Source organism: Protopterus annectens, chromosome 2.part0 (assembly GCF_019279795.1).
Source record: "Protopterus annectens isolate FY-2018-M chromosome 2.part0, PAN1.0, whole genome shotgun sequence".
Taxonomy (NCBI): Eukaryota; Metazoa; Chordata; order Ceratodontiformes; family Protopteridae; genus Protopterus; species Protopterus annectens.
In genome coordinates this window covers 971,979,758-971,997,723 of record NC_056728.1, presented here as the reverse complement: position 1 = coordinate 971,997,723, position 17,966 = coordinate 971,979,758, and the positions used below count along the sequence as shown (strand labels likewise).

The window sequence follows — 17,966 nt, the reverse complement described above, 5'->3', positions numbered from 1 at the left end:
ATCAAAGCAGAGCAACCGAAAGGTATTTTGATAGCTCCAGACTGGCCGAGGTAGCACTGGTATCCATTACTAAGGAGCATATCTCGCACCAAGCTGTGGCCCCTGCCTCAATGGCCTCTGCTTCTAACTCAGCACAATTGCAGGACTGTTCATCCCAACCTGCAAACATTGCAGCTGACAGCTTGGAGGGTTCAATGACTTCTACCCATGTCTCTCTCTCCAAAAAAGTTCAAGAGATCCTACTGGAAGCACACAGACCTTCCACCAGAAAAACTTATTCAGCCAAATGGAAGAGATTCATCACCTGGAATGCCAACAAGGGTCAGGATGTATCAGTAATAAACATGCCACAGATACTAGAATACTTGGCAGAAATGCTTCATACTGTCCTTTCATATTCTTCCATAAAAATACACGCTTCAGCAATCTCAGCAAAATACAACTGTGATCCACCTGTGTTTTCACATCCTTTGCTAAGACAGTTTCTAAGAGGGATAAAGAATATCAAACCTCCCAGGAAACCACCAGTGCCTGCATGGGACCTCAACTTCGTCTTGGAAAAATTAACTCTTCCTCCTTTTGAGCCAGCAGCATCTTCAGAGATCCAATTTCTCTCCTGGAAAACAGTTTTCCTGTTGGCAGTTACCTCAGCAAGAAGAGTCTCGGAGATACAGGCCCTCATGGCAGTACCTCCATTCCTCATTTTTTATCAGGACAGAGTTTCTTTAAGAACCAATCCTTCATTCATGCCAAAAGTGATATCCAGGGTGTCTCTAAATCAACCAATTCACCTGCCTACTTTCTTTCCCAATCCTCAAAATAAAGGAGAAAAGCTGCTGCACACTTTGGACATACACAGACAATTACGCTACTACTTGGACAGAACAAAGGCCAACAGAAAGTCTGACCAACTATTTGTAGCTTACGCTGCTGGAGTACAAGGAAAGGCAATTTCCAAACAAACAATTTCAAAATGGATTGGACACTGCATCAGATTCTGTTATTGGCTGGCACACCTTTTCCATGGAAAGAATATCAGGCCACAGTCCACCAGAGCTATAGCCACCTCCACAGCCTTTCTAAGAGGGGTGGCTACAAAGGACATTCTAGAAGCTGCTACATGGATCTCCGTGCATACATTTTCCAAACACTACAACCTGCCTTTATACTCAGATCCCGAGCAGGCTTTGCTTTGGCAGTCCTGCAGGGTATTTTAGCTACACCATCTTTTCTTAGATCCTACCACCCCAGCTTGGCTATGGTATTCAACCCATATGTCAGGACTGCAGTTGCATTCTTGAAGGACATAGTACAGTTTTGTACCTACCATAAATGTAGATGTCCGATAGATATGCAACTGCAGTCAGTTACCCTCCCTCCTACCCCTCAGTAATTTACCTTTTTGGGTCCACTACCCCTTTTCCAACTTAGCTGGGGATAGCTTTTATGGTGTATCTGTTTATTACTATTATGCATGCCTGGAATTTTATGCATTCTCTAAATTTAGCCTTCCTTGGGGGGCACCTGGCATCTGGGGCAAGAAACACTGAAGAAGATGGCGTCTGATGATTTTATACCCCAGCCGCTCTGACGTCGGGGAAGAAGCGACAACAGCCGACGCCGGACCCAGACTTTGGAATCCGGCCGATCGAGGGGCTGCCTGAGGCAGGACAACCCATATGTCAGGACTGCAGTTGCATATCTATCGGACATCTACATTTATGGTAGGTACAAAACTGTACTTTGTGGCACCATGGTAGACACCTATGCTATAGTGGCCACCTTTCACCTCAGTTTTGAAATGGCTTGCATGGCTTAGACTTCAGCCTTTGCCAGTGGACATCAAAGGACAGCTATTTAATGTGGTACTGGATAAAAGATTTATTGTAGTTTGGTTCTCTCATATTTGATGTATTGAAAAAACTGAAGGAGAACAGCAAAGCCTTTCAAATGTTTAAACAACTTTTTTATTCTTGATACCTGCATACATGATTGGAAGACTTTTTTTGGAAACACGAGTTGAACGATGGTCTGGGAGTGTACTGAACCCATGTGAAGTACATTGGTTTGCACAGCTAGAAAGAAATGGAGATGGTACTGACAGACATGCTTCTTATACCCTGACGTCCAGATGTCAATCTTTGGATATCCATCACATAGAGATGATGTAAAGACTGTGGAAATCATGCCATTTGTGGGCTTCTGCATGACAGGAAGACCCATGATTAAGTACTTTAACAGTGATCTTACGTGAACATCAACAATTAGGTGTCGGACATAACTGTAATTTATTTGTATGCCTTACTCGTATCCCCACCCTAGCACTTGACATGCAATGACATAAGGCCATTGTGGAGTGTTATGTAAGCATGAGATGCATTCCCTGGTGTCACCACAAGGGCTGTCATCCTTGCATATGACCCCTTCCCTCCTCCATGGATAGGCAATTCAGTGAAGTACCAATGCTCTTTCTGTTGCACCCCCCAACCCCCCCTTCCCCATGGGGTCTTAAAGTGCCAAACTGACTAATCAAACCACAAAGCCCCACGGAGCCTACAGTGTGTTAGTGTATCTTGGAAGTACTTGGTCATCCCCCGGTTCACATTGTGTCAGTCACTACTTCAGTGTTATTTTATGCATCCTGTAGTTATAACATGAAAAAGAATGTTCAAGTGCAGGTGCTGGAATATGGGCAAGAGTTTAAACTGACAAATATAAATTTATCAGGTTATGGGACTACACTTACAGTCAGTCTTTTTACAGATTGTATGTGTCTTTTAGAATCTGTTACCTTCCTTGTGCTACTCAAATGTTCATCGTGTTTCACTGTTGCAGTCATCACTGTAGGGTTCTTCCTGCCGGCAGGCAGTCCTCGGTCGGCCAGAATCCCAAAGTCTGGGTCCGGCGTCGGCTGTTTAGTCATGCTTCCGGACGTCAGAGCGCCAGGAGTACAAAGCTGCCAGCCGACACCATTTTCTCCAGTCTTTCTTGCCATGTGGTGAAAGCAGTTCGCAAGTGCCGGTCGGCTGACTCCTGATATTTTTTCGTGCTTCAGTCTGAAGACTTACTTCTTCTTCTCAAAGCTAAGTACCCCGTTGGGGAAACTTTTTTTCTTGCTCCAGTCTGATGTCAGAAAAAGTTAATAATTGCATTTCTTGTGGGAAGCAAATACCTCATAAGGATTTCCATTCTTACTGTATTCCTTGTCTAGGCCCTGACCACGATGTAGCTAGTTGTCGGTTTTGTGCTAGATTTAACCAACGTATGATTAAGTGGAGGTACGATTTTGCTTTTCACTACTTTGGTAGGCGATTTAATTATAAAATGTCATCGGACACGCTTCCGACTACCGGAGTTCACAAACGACGCAAGGATAAGGACAGGCCTCCGAGGTCCAAATCAGACGACGTTACACAGCCAGAGCCAGCTTCAGGTTTGGCCATCGTCAGTGAGGTGCTTTCGCAGCCCCTGTCATCGGCCATTTCAGAACCAATAGCTGAAACGGACTCCCACGAGGAGCCAACTAGGCCTTTGAGCACTCCAGCTGCAGGACCTTCGGACAATGCTCCCTCGGATGGGTCCTGAGCCACTGTGCAGGTACCGGCTTCCGAGGGGGTTTTCAGGCCTACACAGCTTCTGATAAAGGCAAAACCCAGGACAAAGACAGACTCCTTCTAAATCTAAGACACCAGCCCAGGCCTCTTCTGATCTGGGACCCAAATCACAGAAACAGTTACTTAAAATGGCGGAGGACTTGCTAATCATGATTAGGGGTTCACATCCCCCTCCAGACAAAAGGCCAAGGCAAGAGTTGGATTATGAATCTTCTGACCAGGCATTTATTTCTTCAGTGTCTTCCTCTGAACAGGAATATTCTTTCCATCCTTATGAGGATTCTGATGCTGAGGAATCTATTCCATCAGCTTCTCCCCCTGAGGATTTTTCTTTTGGGGAAACTTTACTTGGCATGAGGGAACATTTTCACTGGGAGGGACAGGAGTACTCGGAATCTAAGAGAAGGCTCAGGGATTTCCTTCTTCTTCCCCAACATAGACCCCTGGCTATTCCTCCTACTTTGGATATTGTGGATGATGCTTTTTCTGAGGCTAATTTAACTCCTGACTCCTTTCTTCCAGCTCCTGCTAAGCCCGACAGATATTACAGGGTCCCTGACTCCCACCAGTTCCTTTACAAAAATCCTACTGCTGATCCAGAAACCATTTCTCAGGGTCCTAAGGGGGTTAAGGCTGCCTCTGCTAAAAATCCTGTTCCGACAGATAAGGATTCCAGAGCTTTGGAGAGATGGGGCAAAAAAGTGTACACTTCTGCTACTTTATCAATTAGGGCTTTAAATTGCCAATTTCATATGCTAAAATATCAGCAATTTCTTCTGTCTGTTATGAAACAAAAGTTAGGTACCATTTCTGCATGTGCAGATAATAAGGAATTACATTTTTATTTTTTTTTATTTTATTTTACATTTGTTAACCGGGAGGATCCGACTGGATACATGTCCATTTTCAGCGGAGGCCTGGGGAGAAAAGCTCCAGACAAGACAATACACCCAAGTCACAGAAAAACAAATATAAGTTAAGTAATACAGGTAAAGGTTTAGTTTTCTAAAATCAAATCAAAGTAAGGTTAGTAATTATAATATATTCAAACTATGATTCAGTAGATATACTTGAAGCCCCAAGTCTGGGAAACAATGTAAGTGGAGAGAGATAGCTAGCCAGGATTAAGACAGTAGCAGGTACGTGCTAGTTCCCAGAAAGCAAAACTCATGGAGACCCATCCTGGATCTGTCATGCTACTGAACAAGTGGGGAAACATGGTTTACACTGTGGTTTTGATGCCTTGGAGGCTTCTTGCAGGGCGGCTGCCTCTGGCACAGTCATTTGAAGACATGCTTGGTTAAAGGTACAAAACTTACCTGATCAAGTGAAAGCAAAGTTACTGGATGCTCCTGTTCAGCATAATGTTTTGTTTGGGCCTAAGGCTGAAGAGGTGATAAAGAAAATGGAGGATAAGGCAAAATTCATGCAAACGGTTAAGGATTTCGTACAAGTTCAGCCCCCTAGATTTAGCAGAAATTGGCCAACAAAAAATTGGTCTTTTCCCAGCTCGGACAGGTCTCAGAGGGTTAGATATAGGTGCACCAGACGGAGGCCTCAAACACAGACCTCTTACAGACCTAGACAATGGAGTGCTTCCACCTCCAGGGGTGGAGAGGACAGACCTCAGTCATTTAGAAAACAGGCTCAATGACTCCCCCTGCATGGCTCCAGGAACTTCTCTCCTGGATGCCCCTCTAGGAGGAAAACTCTCAAAATTGGACTTGCATAACCCAAGACAAGTGGGTTCTGGATGTAGTTTCAAGAGGTTACAAATTCCACTTTCATACCTTGCCAAGACCAAACGGATGACCAGACCTACCAAAACACCAGTGGTCCGAGGCATTAAACCAGGTGGGATCCCTCATGGCTATGAGGCCATAGAACTGGTTCCACCATCAGAGACTGGGCAGGGCTTTTACTCAAGGCTCTTTCTAGTTCCCAGAAAGCAAAACTCATGGAGACCCATCCTGGATCTGTCAGTCTTAAATACTTTCCTGGAAATACCAAAGTTCAAAATGCTTACTCTGCAGCAGCTCCTGCCAATGTTGAGCGAAAATGCATGGATGGTGCCATTGGATTTAAAGGAGGCTTACCTTCACATCCCTATCAGACAGGAGTGCAGAAAATACCTCCAGTTCAAGGCCGGCTTGAAACATTACCAATTCTCTGCACTGCCCTTTGGCTTGTCTACTGCGCCCAGGGTCTTCACCAGGTGCCTGGGACCAGTAGTAGCTTATTGCAGACTCAAGGGTATTCAAATTTACCCTTATCTGGACGACTGCCTTATTCAAGCAGACGGCAAGGATGTTTTACTCCAGCACCTGCAATTTGTTCAAAATCTTCTCAAGTACCTGGGATTCACTGTAAAACATAAAAAAGTCAAATTTGACCCCCACACAACAGATAACTTTTCTGGGTGCTCTTTTAAACACAACAACCCAGATGGCATTCCTGACATCCGAAAAACAGCTACAGCTGGCTTCCACTTTCAAAACCTTGGCTTCTATAACTCCACTAACTGCAAGGAAATTCCTGCAGGCTTTGGGTTACTTGGCCTCCTGCATCCTTCTCATACCAAATGCAAGACTACATATGAGAAAAATACAATGGTACCTAAAAAATGTATGGTCCCAGCATTGCCACAGTCTAGACACACAGATTGCTGTCTTGCCTTGCCTGCAATAGGAATTCCATTGGTGTTCCATGGCATGTCTTCACAACAAAGGCAAGGCCTTCAGTCTACCTCCAGCCAGCCAAGTGTTAACCACTTATGCCTCGAATTACGCATGGGGAGCCCACTTGCAGGGAAAGGGTCTGCAAGGTTTTTGGACAGAGGATCAGAAGCACCTAAATATCAATTTAAAAGAGATGTTAGCTGTTCAGAATGCCCTCTTGGCTTTCAGGGATCTTCTACAACCAGGACAACTACTGATACAAACAGACAACACCACAGTTATGTGGTACATAAACAAGCAGGGGGGCTCACATTCCTACCCCCTTTGCAGACTAGCCATGACTCTATGGAACACAGCACTAGCTTGCAAAGTGGATCTACAAGCTCAGTTCCTGCCAAGGAAACAAAATACTTTGGCAGACAGCCTGAGCAGGAACCTGTCAGACCCACATGAGTGGATGCTAGACACCCACATATTCAAGACGATTACAGAAGCCTGGGGCTGCCCGGACATAGATCTATTTGCATCCCCCCTCAACCACCAGTTACAGATTTTTTGCACAAGGACTTTTCACAAGCTAGCATGGAAAGTGGATGCACTGTCATTCAGTTGGAAAAACCTCAAGGGGTATGCCTTTCCACCACTACCTCTTCTACCACGGGTGTTATTAAAGATCAAGCAGGACAAGCCCAAGATAATGATTCTACTGGCCCCAAATTGGCCTCGTCATTTCTGGTACTCAACACTGAAGAATCTATCTCAGGAACCACCTTGGATTTTGCCTCAGATTCCCAATCTGTTGTCCCAACACCAGGGCCAGGTTCTGCACTCTCATGTCAAAACTCTCAGCCTGGCAGCCTGGCGAATTCAGGATCTATGATTAATCCTCCGCTCCCCAAAAAGGTCATGGATGTTATCTTAGAAGCCAGACGACCTAGCACTAGAAAATCTTATGCAGGCAAATGGAAGAGATTTTGCACCTGGATGCATGCTCAGGATTCGGATCCTCTCATTCCTAATATCCCTCTGATTTTGCTTTACCTAACAGACATGCTACATAAGGGTTTATCCTTCTCCTCCATAAAAATTCATGCCTCGGCTATCTCTGCACAATACAATACAGACCCTCCACTCTTTTCGCATCCACTTCTGAAACAATATCTACGAGGAGCAAAGAATTTAAATCCTCCTAGGACACCACCCATACCTGCCTGGGACCTCAACTATGTTCTGGAAAAACTCACTCTGCCTCCTTTTGAGCCTGCAACCACAATATTAAGTATTTATCATGGAAGACAGCTATCCTACTGGCTTTGACTTCAGCCAGGAGAGTCTCGAAGTTACAAGCACTCATGGCTGTGGAACCTTACATTATTTTTCACCAAGATAGGGTGTCTTTAAGGACTAATCCTACTTTCATGCCTAAAGTGGTTTCCAAAGTGGCTTTAAATCAAACTATTCACCTGCCAACTTTTTTCACTAATCCACAAAATAAGGGGGAAAGGATCTTGCATTCCTTGGATGTACACAGACAACTTCATTTTTACCTGGACAGAACCAAGGATATCAGGAAAACAGAGCAACTGTTTGTTTCTTATGCAACAAACTCCCAAGGCAAAGCCATTTCAAAACAGACCATTTCTAAATGGATTGCGCATGGAATCAGATTTTGTTACTCTCATCATGGAAAGCAAATCCCAGGAAAAATTAGGACTCACTCTACCAGAGCTGCTGCTACTTCAGCTGCCTTTCTCAGGGGAGTACCTGCCAAAGATATTTTGGAAGCTGCAACTTGGAGTTCAGTGCATACTTTCTCTAAGCACTATAATCTCCCTCTTTACTCTAAGTCTAGGGCAGGCTTTGCTTCTGCAGTCTTGCAGGGCCTTCTAGCCACACCTTCTTCTCTATAACCACCACCCCTTATCTCAACTTTGGGATTCAACCCTACAGTGATGACTGCAACAGTGAAACATGATGAACATAGTACAGTTGTGTACACTTACCATAAATGTAGATGTTAGAGTGTCTTCACTGTTGCAGTCTGGGTTACCCTCCCTCCTGTCCCCTCTTATACTTTCACTAGTGTGCTTACCTACTTCACCCGTCTTCTGAGGTGTATTTGCTACAGGCTATGGGGTTTGTGGTATGTTATTTTTTGGTTTTTACTATTGGCCTTAATTTTTAGGCACCTGATATCTGGGGCAAGAAAAACTGGAGAACATGGCGTCAGCTGGCAGCTTTGTACTCCTGGCTCTCTGACGTCAGGGAGCATGACTGAACAGCCAACGCCGGACCCAGACTTTGAGATTCTGGCCGACCGAGGACTGCCTGCCGGCAGGAAGAACCCTACAGTGATGACTGCAACAGTGAAGACACTCGAACATCTACATTTATGGTAAGTGTACACAACTGTACTTTGCTAATTCTGTCACATTCTTGTGCCTGTCTGTGATTCCTGTTCCCTGTATTTATTGGACTCTGTGTTCTTTTAATTGTACACTTGTAGCCATACATAGAAATAAGCAGATATATGCATGATATAATTCACAGAAAAAAATCTGTGTTATCTCGTTTGGTCAAAAGTATATCTGTACCCTTTGCATCAAGTCATCATACTGCTGTCCAGTCCTTTATCTCTCACATTTTCTCATTCCTTCATTCCTTTCCTTTCATTGAATGTTGATTCCTTCCGCTGTGCACCACATCTTTTGTGTGTATGCATGTGTGTGTGTGTGTGTGTATGTATGTATGTATAATATTTGTAATATACATACACGTGCACACATTTTTATATATTTATATACATATTTATGTAGCGTTTGTATCACATTATCGAAAGATGAAAATAGTGAACACTATTTCATCGGCCCAAAAACATCTAAACATGAAAATACTGAACATTCAGAACAGCAAATTTTTTCCCATGGAAAAAATCTGCTGCTCCAAAATGCATACACACAACACAAGCACATCAAACAAACAGCAACCACACACACATACACTTAAATTCGTACATCTAACGCTACACTAAACTAAACATACACTACTATCTACCTACTTACCTTAACCCAAACCCTAACCATAAGGTCCGTCATTATCGCACACACGCCTAACCTACACCCTAACACTAACTCACTTAACCCGCCTCTAACCCTAATGTACAAACAATAGCACACTTACCTGAACCCAACCCATAGCTTTCCACCACAGCGCTAAGAATAGCAAAGCCACAGAAACGGCTAACCGAATTCTTTCCCGAGGAAAGAATTCGCTGTTCTGCAGCTTCACTATTCTTAGCATTCGCTGAATAGTTTTCGATAGCAGAACATTTGATGTTTTAGACCCTTTATGTATATATGCACATACATATATGTGTGTGTGTTTATATATATTATTGGTAGTCTGGGGAGAATTCCAGGGCTTGCTGAGTTTTTCTGGAACAGTAATACAGCAGTCAACATTGCTGGTTCATGGGACATGGCTCTACATTTTTTTTTATTTTTTTTGGGGTGCCTTACCTCTGATGTTTGTGTCCCTCCTATGTATTTATGTGGGTTTAACTAGTTCCTTTGGTCTACCATACTCTAAGTAATGCTGTGGGTGAATTGGCAGTCTTCCAAACTGCCCATAATAGTGTTGTGTGTGCGTGTATCCTGTGATGGACTGGCATACAGTCCAGCATTAGACTCTCTGCCTTGTGCATACCAAGAGCCAGGATAGTGTTTAGCTGATCTACAGTATTAAAATGGACTAAACTAGAACTTTCAGAATAAATGAAGGTTCAGAACAAAGCTGCTGCAGCAACACCCTTTGGAAAGAGAGCGCGGGGGGGGGGTTGGTAGGCAGTACAAGACTACACCTTATGTAGGTCATGTGCAGCTGTGCTTGTGACTGTTCTCCTTGTATGTCTTAGTGTGGAAGGGAAGTTAGTACATCCTGAAAAAATGATGGATGAGAAAAAAGTAGCTGTCCTACTGGTATGATTGTCTATGTGATTCAGTCAACTGTCAGATACAGAAAGAAGAGGTGGGGACAGCAGTTAGTATCTTGTGAGTCATGCTGTTAGTAGTATTAAGAAAAAAATTAAAAAAAGTATCCATGCATCAATCCGAGGAAGTGAATGACTGACTGAGTTGAGTTGTTTTCTTTGGTCATGCATTCTCACAATTACATGTTTTTCTTTCTAGCCTGCCACAGTTCATGTGCCACATGTTCCAGTTCGGCTGCCTTACAGTGCATAACCTGTTCTGACGGTCTTCTCCTACAGCATGGACAGTGCTTATCTGCTTGTGGAATGGGATTTTACCCGGATCGTGGAGTCTGCACAGGTATAATTGTATGTGTGGAGATTTATGTTAAAAATAGAGAGAAACAGGTTTGAAGTGAGGTAGTATGTTACACACAGGAAAAATAAAATAATGCAAGTGCTGTTAACTGGGTTCCATTTGCAATTTGTGATTATTAGATGAATTTGTATTCTGTGGCCAAGTCTGCATGATTCAGTCTCATTATTACAAAATTATCTAAATGAAAGGTGTCACTCATGTGCATTAAGAAGATGTTGCGGCTTTGGTTTTCGTTTAAGTAGTTTATTGTACACACATACCTCAGGATGAATGGCAGGAACATTAAACTAAAACTATCTGACTCACTACGTACTTTTATGCTCACACTCTGGCTACTCACTCAAAATGGCACTTCTTTTTGCACATGCTCAGTACTTATATGCATGTGCTGACTCAATGGAAAGCTTCTTAAAGATATATCGCACACTCTGATCTACATCCTCCGTCTTTACTGAACTGTCTCATATAAACTGTGACATTTGAATAGGCATGCAATTATACAGACTCTAATAAAGAAAAAAAAGCAGTCCTGTCCAGATTGCCATGGATCTGGAAGTATGTTTCAAGATGCGACCTGACCTCATAACATAATAGTTAGGACTGGGGTTACCAACAGGGAGAGTCACTGGGAAATGTTCTATTGAGGAGTCTCATGTTTTTTTTCATGAATGGGGATTCCTGGCGGAATGTTCTGTGGGACAGGAACATTGGACTAGTCTGAGAACTAGAGTCTTAGTCACAGGCCAAGATGCTGTAACACTGGTTTGGACACTGGTAACAAGCTTCCACTTTTGTCTGAAGTCCATTCCTTGTGATTCCACAATATACGATCTCGATCAAAACCTTTTGACGTCTGCATTCTCACTAACATCTCCCCTTTTTAAATTAACTGAACAGCTTTCTGGTTTTATCAAAGTAAGTCTTAGGTTCATAGGTAAGTACTAGGCTATCGGCCCTAGGGCCTATAGAAGCCTAGCCAAATGAGTTCCCTGGCTTTCACCACCCAAGAAAATTATTTTCCTGTGCCCCTGTCAAGCAGAGCCACTGCAGTGATTTCTGGGGTGAATTTCCTATTACCCATCCAATTCTTAAGATTTCTGTTAAGGAGGGCTAATGAGGAGCTTTGCTTGACATGAATGGGCAGCCTATTCCAGAGCAGGGGAAGTCTCTGGGACAGGAATCTATCCCTCCAGCATGTTCTCTTTATTGTGGTGACAAGGTTTAGGTCCCTGGAGCATGTGGCTTGGAGAGATTGGGATTTCATTAAGTGTAGCATGTCCATCAGGTCTGTGTTAGACATGGCTTTGTATATTAGGTAGAGGTTGCCTCAGAGTAGGTGATATGCGACGGAGTAGAGCTGGAGTTTTTTGAGATGGTCGGTGTATGGCATCTGTTTGAGGCTGGTAATCCTCTTAGTGAGGTATTTCTGTGGCCTTTCCAGCTGTTGCAGATGTCTTACGAGGTACATGCCAAATGGGGCATTGTACTCTATGATGGGTCTAATAAGGGATGAGTAGAGAGGAATGATGACCTCTCTCTTTCTGGAGGAGAACCCCTTTGTGATGAGGTGTAACACACAGAACGATTTCCGGACTACTGTGGCGATGTGATTATGAAAGGAGAGACTACTACCCACCTGTGTCCTAAGATCTCTTATCACACTTTCAGTGTTTAGTAGGCTACCACCTATGTTGTAGCTCATGGGTATGGTATTTTTCCCAAAGGGGATGACAATGCACTTCTTGGCATTGAGCTTTAGGCCGTGACTTTGACACCACGCATCAGTCTCAGTGAGGCCTCTTTGTAGAATGTCCACATCCTTAAGTGAATCGATTATGGCTCCTAGTTTGCAGTCATCTGTGAATTTCATTAGCCAGAGACCAGCTTTATTAGCCTGGACTTCAGAGAAGTAGATACCGAACAGGAGAGGACCCAGGACCGAACCCTGTGGTACTCTTGCTTGTCATTGGTCTGAAGTCAGATTTGGAGTCGGCTACTTTCACTGTGTGGGTTCTGTCAGTGAGCCAGTTGGCCACCCATCTTATGGCATAGGGATTTATGTCTAGTCCGGTGAGTTTATCTATAATACCAGTGTGGGGGATGGTGTCAAAAGCCTTGGCAAGGGCAAGATAAGCTGTGTGCCCTACCTTACCCTCGTCTACGGCTCTAGTGACTGCTTCGAAGACGTCAGTTAGGTTTAGGAGGCAAGATCTATCCTTTACAAACCCAAACTGAGTGGGGTCCAGCGTTTGGAGGTTACCTGGGCCTTTGTTTATAATAAGTAATGTTTACCATTCCACTCAAAGATATTTCTGGCTACTGTCAACCAGGTAGTTCAGGAATGTGGCTTAAATGAAGTGGTTCTTTCTGTTGATGCGGCTTTGTACTGTTATATACTGAACAAGATGAAAGTACTTTTTCAATATCTCTTGACATAGAAGGCCAACATACTAGTGTTCTCACCCTTCTTTCGTTAGACTCAGTTCCTGTGTGGCCACGATGCAAGATCTTGATATACTTTTGCAAGGATTTTGGAACAATCACTTTAGGACCTTTCATGATGATACCATTGTCTGACAAAATCTCATCTCTGTATGGAAAATAAGGTTGCACTTCTACTGGTAAGCAAGATTACTTGGAAGACCATCCTCGACTGATAAAGTGGTTGAGCTTCTGAAGAATTGGATCTGAAGCGGTTTGAGTTCAGAGCTCATCAAGATGTGTGGAAGAAAAATTTCTCACTTCCATGACCTCAAAATCAAGTTGCTCATTGTTATGCTGTTCTGTGTTTTTTTTATGAGTAATCTAGATAAAGTATCAGCAAGATAAAGAAGTTTGCCTTTTGTGTAGGCAAGATTGAAATTGTAATTTTTCAATCTGAGCATCATACATTGCAGTCTAGCTGGAGCTGTATGCACATGCTTTCTCAAAATAGTAACTAGAGGTTGGTCAGTTTCAATCTGGATAGGTCGACCATAAATGTAATTATGGAACTTCGAACATGCAAACACAATTGCCAAAAGCTCTTTCTCAATCTGAGCATTGCATCTTGGTCTGGGTAAGAGTTCTCGATGCAAAGGCTACTGGTCTACCCTCTTGAAGAGTGACTGCACCTAGACCAAATGTAGAAGCATCACAGGAAAGAGTAACTTGTTTGCACATCATAGTAGCTGAGAGTTGGTGGGTTAGGAATTTTCTGTTTCAGGGCATAAAATACTCTTTTGTGCTGTTCTGACTGTGACCAGATCACATCTTTGCATGTCAGCTCTCTAAGCAGTGCTGAAAGTTGGCGTAAATATGGAATGAACTTGCCTAAATAGTTGACCATGCCAAGAAAATGTTATAGGGCTTGAACATTGTCTGGAGCTGGCATCTCGAGAATTGCTGTTTGCTTTGAAGGATCTGGTCGTAAGCCCAAACTGGTAAACAAGTGACCAACATAAGTAACTTCTCGTAGCCTGAATTTGAACTTCTGAGGATTCAGCTTAAGATGCACTTCACGTGCTCTTTCCAGTACTTTCTTGATGTTTCTGTCATGTTTGACTTCACCATTGCCTCCTACTAGAATATCATCTACTGTAATAGCACAGGGATAGCCAGAAACAAATTGCTCCATTGTGTGCTGAAAGACTTCACTGGCAGAATTTTATTCCAAATGGCATCCTCAGAAGTCTGTATCTTCCAAATGGCGTACCAAATGTGGTTAACAATGAAGATTTCCATTCAAGCAAAATTTGCTGAAATTAACTCTCTGCATCTAAGACAGAAAAAACAGTGGCGTTTGGCATGAGGCAGCAACCTCTTTGACTGTGCGCTTTGGATGAGGAGGTCTTTTTAATGCTTTGTTCAGATCTCTTGAATCAATACATATTCTGATATCATCTGAGCTTTTCTTATGAGCTACTACCATGAAGGATACTCATTTAGTAGGTTCATCTACTGGACAAATTACTCATAGCTGCACCAATCTGTCTAGCTTGGCTTTGACTCTGTTCTGCATAGCTACTGGAACTTTCCGGTCTGATAACTGGGCTGACCTCTGGCTCTAACTTCATAGAGTACACAACTGGTAGCTTGCCTAGTTTGTCTGCAAAAATATCAGTGTAGACAGAAAAAATAGTTTGGGCAAAATTTGAGCTTTTGTCATGCAAGCTTACATGATGAACTTCTTTAATAAATAAAAGCAGTTCCATTTGAGGTATAATAATGACTGCACCTATCTCTTGACTATGAAAACCTGCAAGTCATAGCTGCTCCCAGCAGAGTAACATGAATCTCTTCACTACCATAAGCAGCAAGCCTCTCACACTTTGTTAAATCAAGTTGTTCTGCAGCTTTTATCTAGCAAATGTTTCTGCTGACATAACATTGGACTTGTTACCAGCATCTGTACAGGGCTGCCATTAAACCAAACAGTATAAAATATCTCATTCTTTGCCCACAAACCTACTGCATTGACTGTTTCACCAAGCACAGACAGACCATCAACATAAAAAGTAGGGTCGCAGCTTTCTAATTGATCAACTTGCCTCTTGGAATGCCCTCTTTTAATAAAATAATGTGCCTTATTTGATTTACAAATCCTTTTGAAATTATTCCACTTATTGCAAAAATGACACTGCTTACCAAAAGCTAAGCACTTTTCTCATTTGGGTTCGTGATTTGCACCACAGTTGTGAGAGTTGTCTGTGAAGCTAGGTAAGGGCACAGGTTTTGACTTTGCTGGCTCACCCTTGTGCTTCATTGAGCATTTTTATTTATTTATTTTACATGTGTTTACTGGGAAGGTCCATTTTCAGTGGAGGCCTGGGGAGAAAAGCTCCAAAAATTAACAAATTAACAAAATTAAGAAAAAAATACAAATTAATAGGTTCACAAATTACATGCATAACAATGTAGTTTTCACAGATGCCAATACAGATTTCACAGATACAGTGTTAGTAAGTCTAAGTTTGAAGTTTGAAGCAGTTTACATCAAGATCACTTAGTGTGACAGTGGTAAAGAACATCACCACAAAGTGTGGAGGCGAGGTGGGTTTGTGCTATTTTGGCTCTGGTAGAGTTTGTGAGGAATTGTCTATTTCTTTATAGAGACCCCAGCTTCTTATGTACTTTTTTATGGTTAGTCAGATGTGATTGTCAAACTTCATTTGACAGTCTGTCTCGACTCCAAGGAGTTTGGTGTGGTGACTTGGAGAAATGGTTGTTTTGTAGAGGTTACGGAAAAAGTGGGTGTGATAGTGGAGTGGTTAGTAGGATGGAATATGAGAAGTTTGGTTTTATTGGGGTTAAGTTTTAGCTGAGATTTAGTAAGCCATTCTTCTACAGAAAGCTAAGAGGCTTGTGTTAGTAAGTGGAGTTCATGGAGGGTGGGAGAGGAACAGATTAGTGTAGAGTCATCAGCATATTGGATGACTGAGGCATGTAGAGAAGAATGGAGGTTATTAGTAAAGATGGTAAATAATAAAAGTCTCAGGATAGAGCCCTGAGGCACACCCAGTGTGACTGGTAATAGAGGAGATACTTCCTGTCTCCACTGTATTGCTTGTTGCCTCCCAGACAAGTAGCTTTGAAACCATGTGATGATGGATTTACGAAGATTGAGCTTTGAGAGGGAACTAAGGAGTATGTTATGGTTAACCATGTCAAATCCTTTGGAAAGATCCAGAAAGATAGCAGATATAGTTACCATTGTTACGGTGGCTATTAAGAAAGACATGAGGGATATTGTAGTGCTATGATTAGGTCTGAAATTGTGTTGTGTTTCTGAGGAGGTTCTGGGTCTTGTGGTATTTCATGAGTTTGGTGTGTACACATCTCTCAAGTATTTTGAGATGCCTTGGAATTTGCTGGAAAGACTCGGGGGTCCCAAAGACTGTTACAGGACCTGCAGTAGCTGCCATGTGCTTGGACCCGTTTCTTTTAATCATGTGCTGCGTACTGTCTACATGAGCTTTGTCACTGTGCTTTCCTCAGCTGTTCTCATTTGTAAGCATAGTTGTGTGCTTTTCTGTATGCTCATATATCAGACAAATCTCAGTGGTCTTATTCAGTGTTAAATCACGGTCTCGAAGCACAATCTTTCTCAGTGTGTCATTATTAATACCACACACAAGCCTGTCCTTTTTCAACTTATCTCTCAAATCGCCAAGTCTGCACATTTTAGCCTTGTTTCTCAAGTCCGTTATATATGCTTCAAAAGTTTCATCAGGCTTTTGATCCCTTGTTTAAAATAAGTGCCTTTCCATTGTAACTTTCTTTTGGGGGTTACACGTTTCTGTAAATTTACATTTTAAGCATTCAAGGTCTTCTCTTTGAAATATTGTACTCTGCGAAATATACTTTGAAACAACTAAGTGTCATATTTAATCATACCCTCACCTCAGGCTTCATGCCCACTGAGTGGCGCACAGCTACAGTTATCCCACTCCACAAGGGGGGATCCACCTTAGATCCCGGGAACTACCGCCCCATCAGTCTGACGAGCCTGATCTGCAAGGTCATGGAACGTATATCGTCTACTCCGAGGTGATCTCTGCTTACCATACAAGGCCATGTTAAACCCAGAGCTGTTGGACATGCTACACTTAAAGAAATCCCAATCCCTCAGAGCCACACGCTCCAGGGATCTAAACCTTGTCATCACAATAAACAAAACTTGCTGGAGGGATAGGTTCCTGACCCAGAGACTCCCCAGACTCTGGAATAGACTGCCCATACATGTCGAGCAGAGCACCTCTTTGGCCCTCTTCAAAAGGAACCTTGATGATAAAGGAAATTCACCCCGGGGATCACGTCAGTTGCCCTGCTAGACAGGGGTCCAGGGAAGTAAATAGTGTGGGAAGAAATAGCCAGGGAATTGTTATGGCTAATGAAAAAACACCAATAGTCTCTGAACCTTTTAAACGAAAAATACACCAATATTCCAAGCAGTCAGGAACACAAAACGCAGAGATGGTAAAAAAGATTTTCCTTTTAATAACGAGTTCTGGTTCCTCAGCAATTCGCCTTCAGTGGAACACTTCACAATACAAAAATCATCTCCCTATATATTCTTTCAATAAGCAGCTCATTCATCAATTAAAGTGTAACACGCTATTTTAACTTGCATTGTTTTTTAAAGTACATAATGTTGCAATGTAACAATAAAAGAACACTGATGAAAAAAGTTTGATAAACTTTGGATTTTACATACCCATACATACAATTTATTAATTAATGCATGATCAAATAATATTGACAGTAATATGACAGTCAAACTAGAATTCATGCCCCTCGGATGTAAAGTATGAAAATTAACAATCATTCTATATTCTAATCTATTAAGT

General features: G+C 42.5%; 1 protein-coding gene across 1 annotated transcript in view; it reads left to right on the top strand.

Moving 5' to 3' along the window:
• LOC122792799 (extracellular matrix organizing protein FRAS1-like) overlaps positions 1–17,966 on the top strand; it is a 4,352,848-nt gene that overhangs the window by 794,958 nt on the left and 3,539,924 nt on the right. Inside the window, exon 15 of the mRNA XM_044060368.1 lies at positions 10,480–10,620. Coding sequence (XP_043916303.1) covers positions 10,480–10,620 — 141 coding nt within the window. The remainder of the gene's footprint in view (positions 1–10,479; positions 10,621–17,966) is intronic.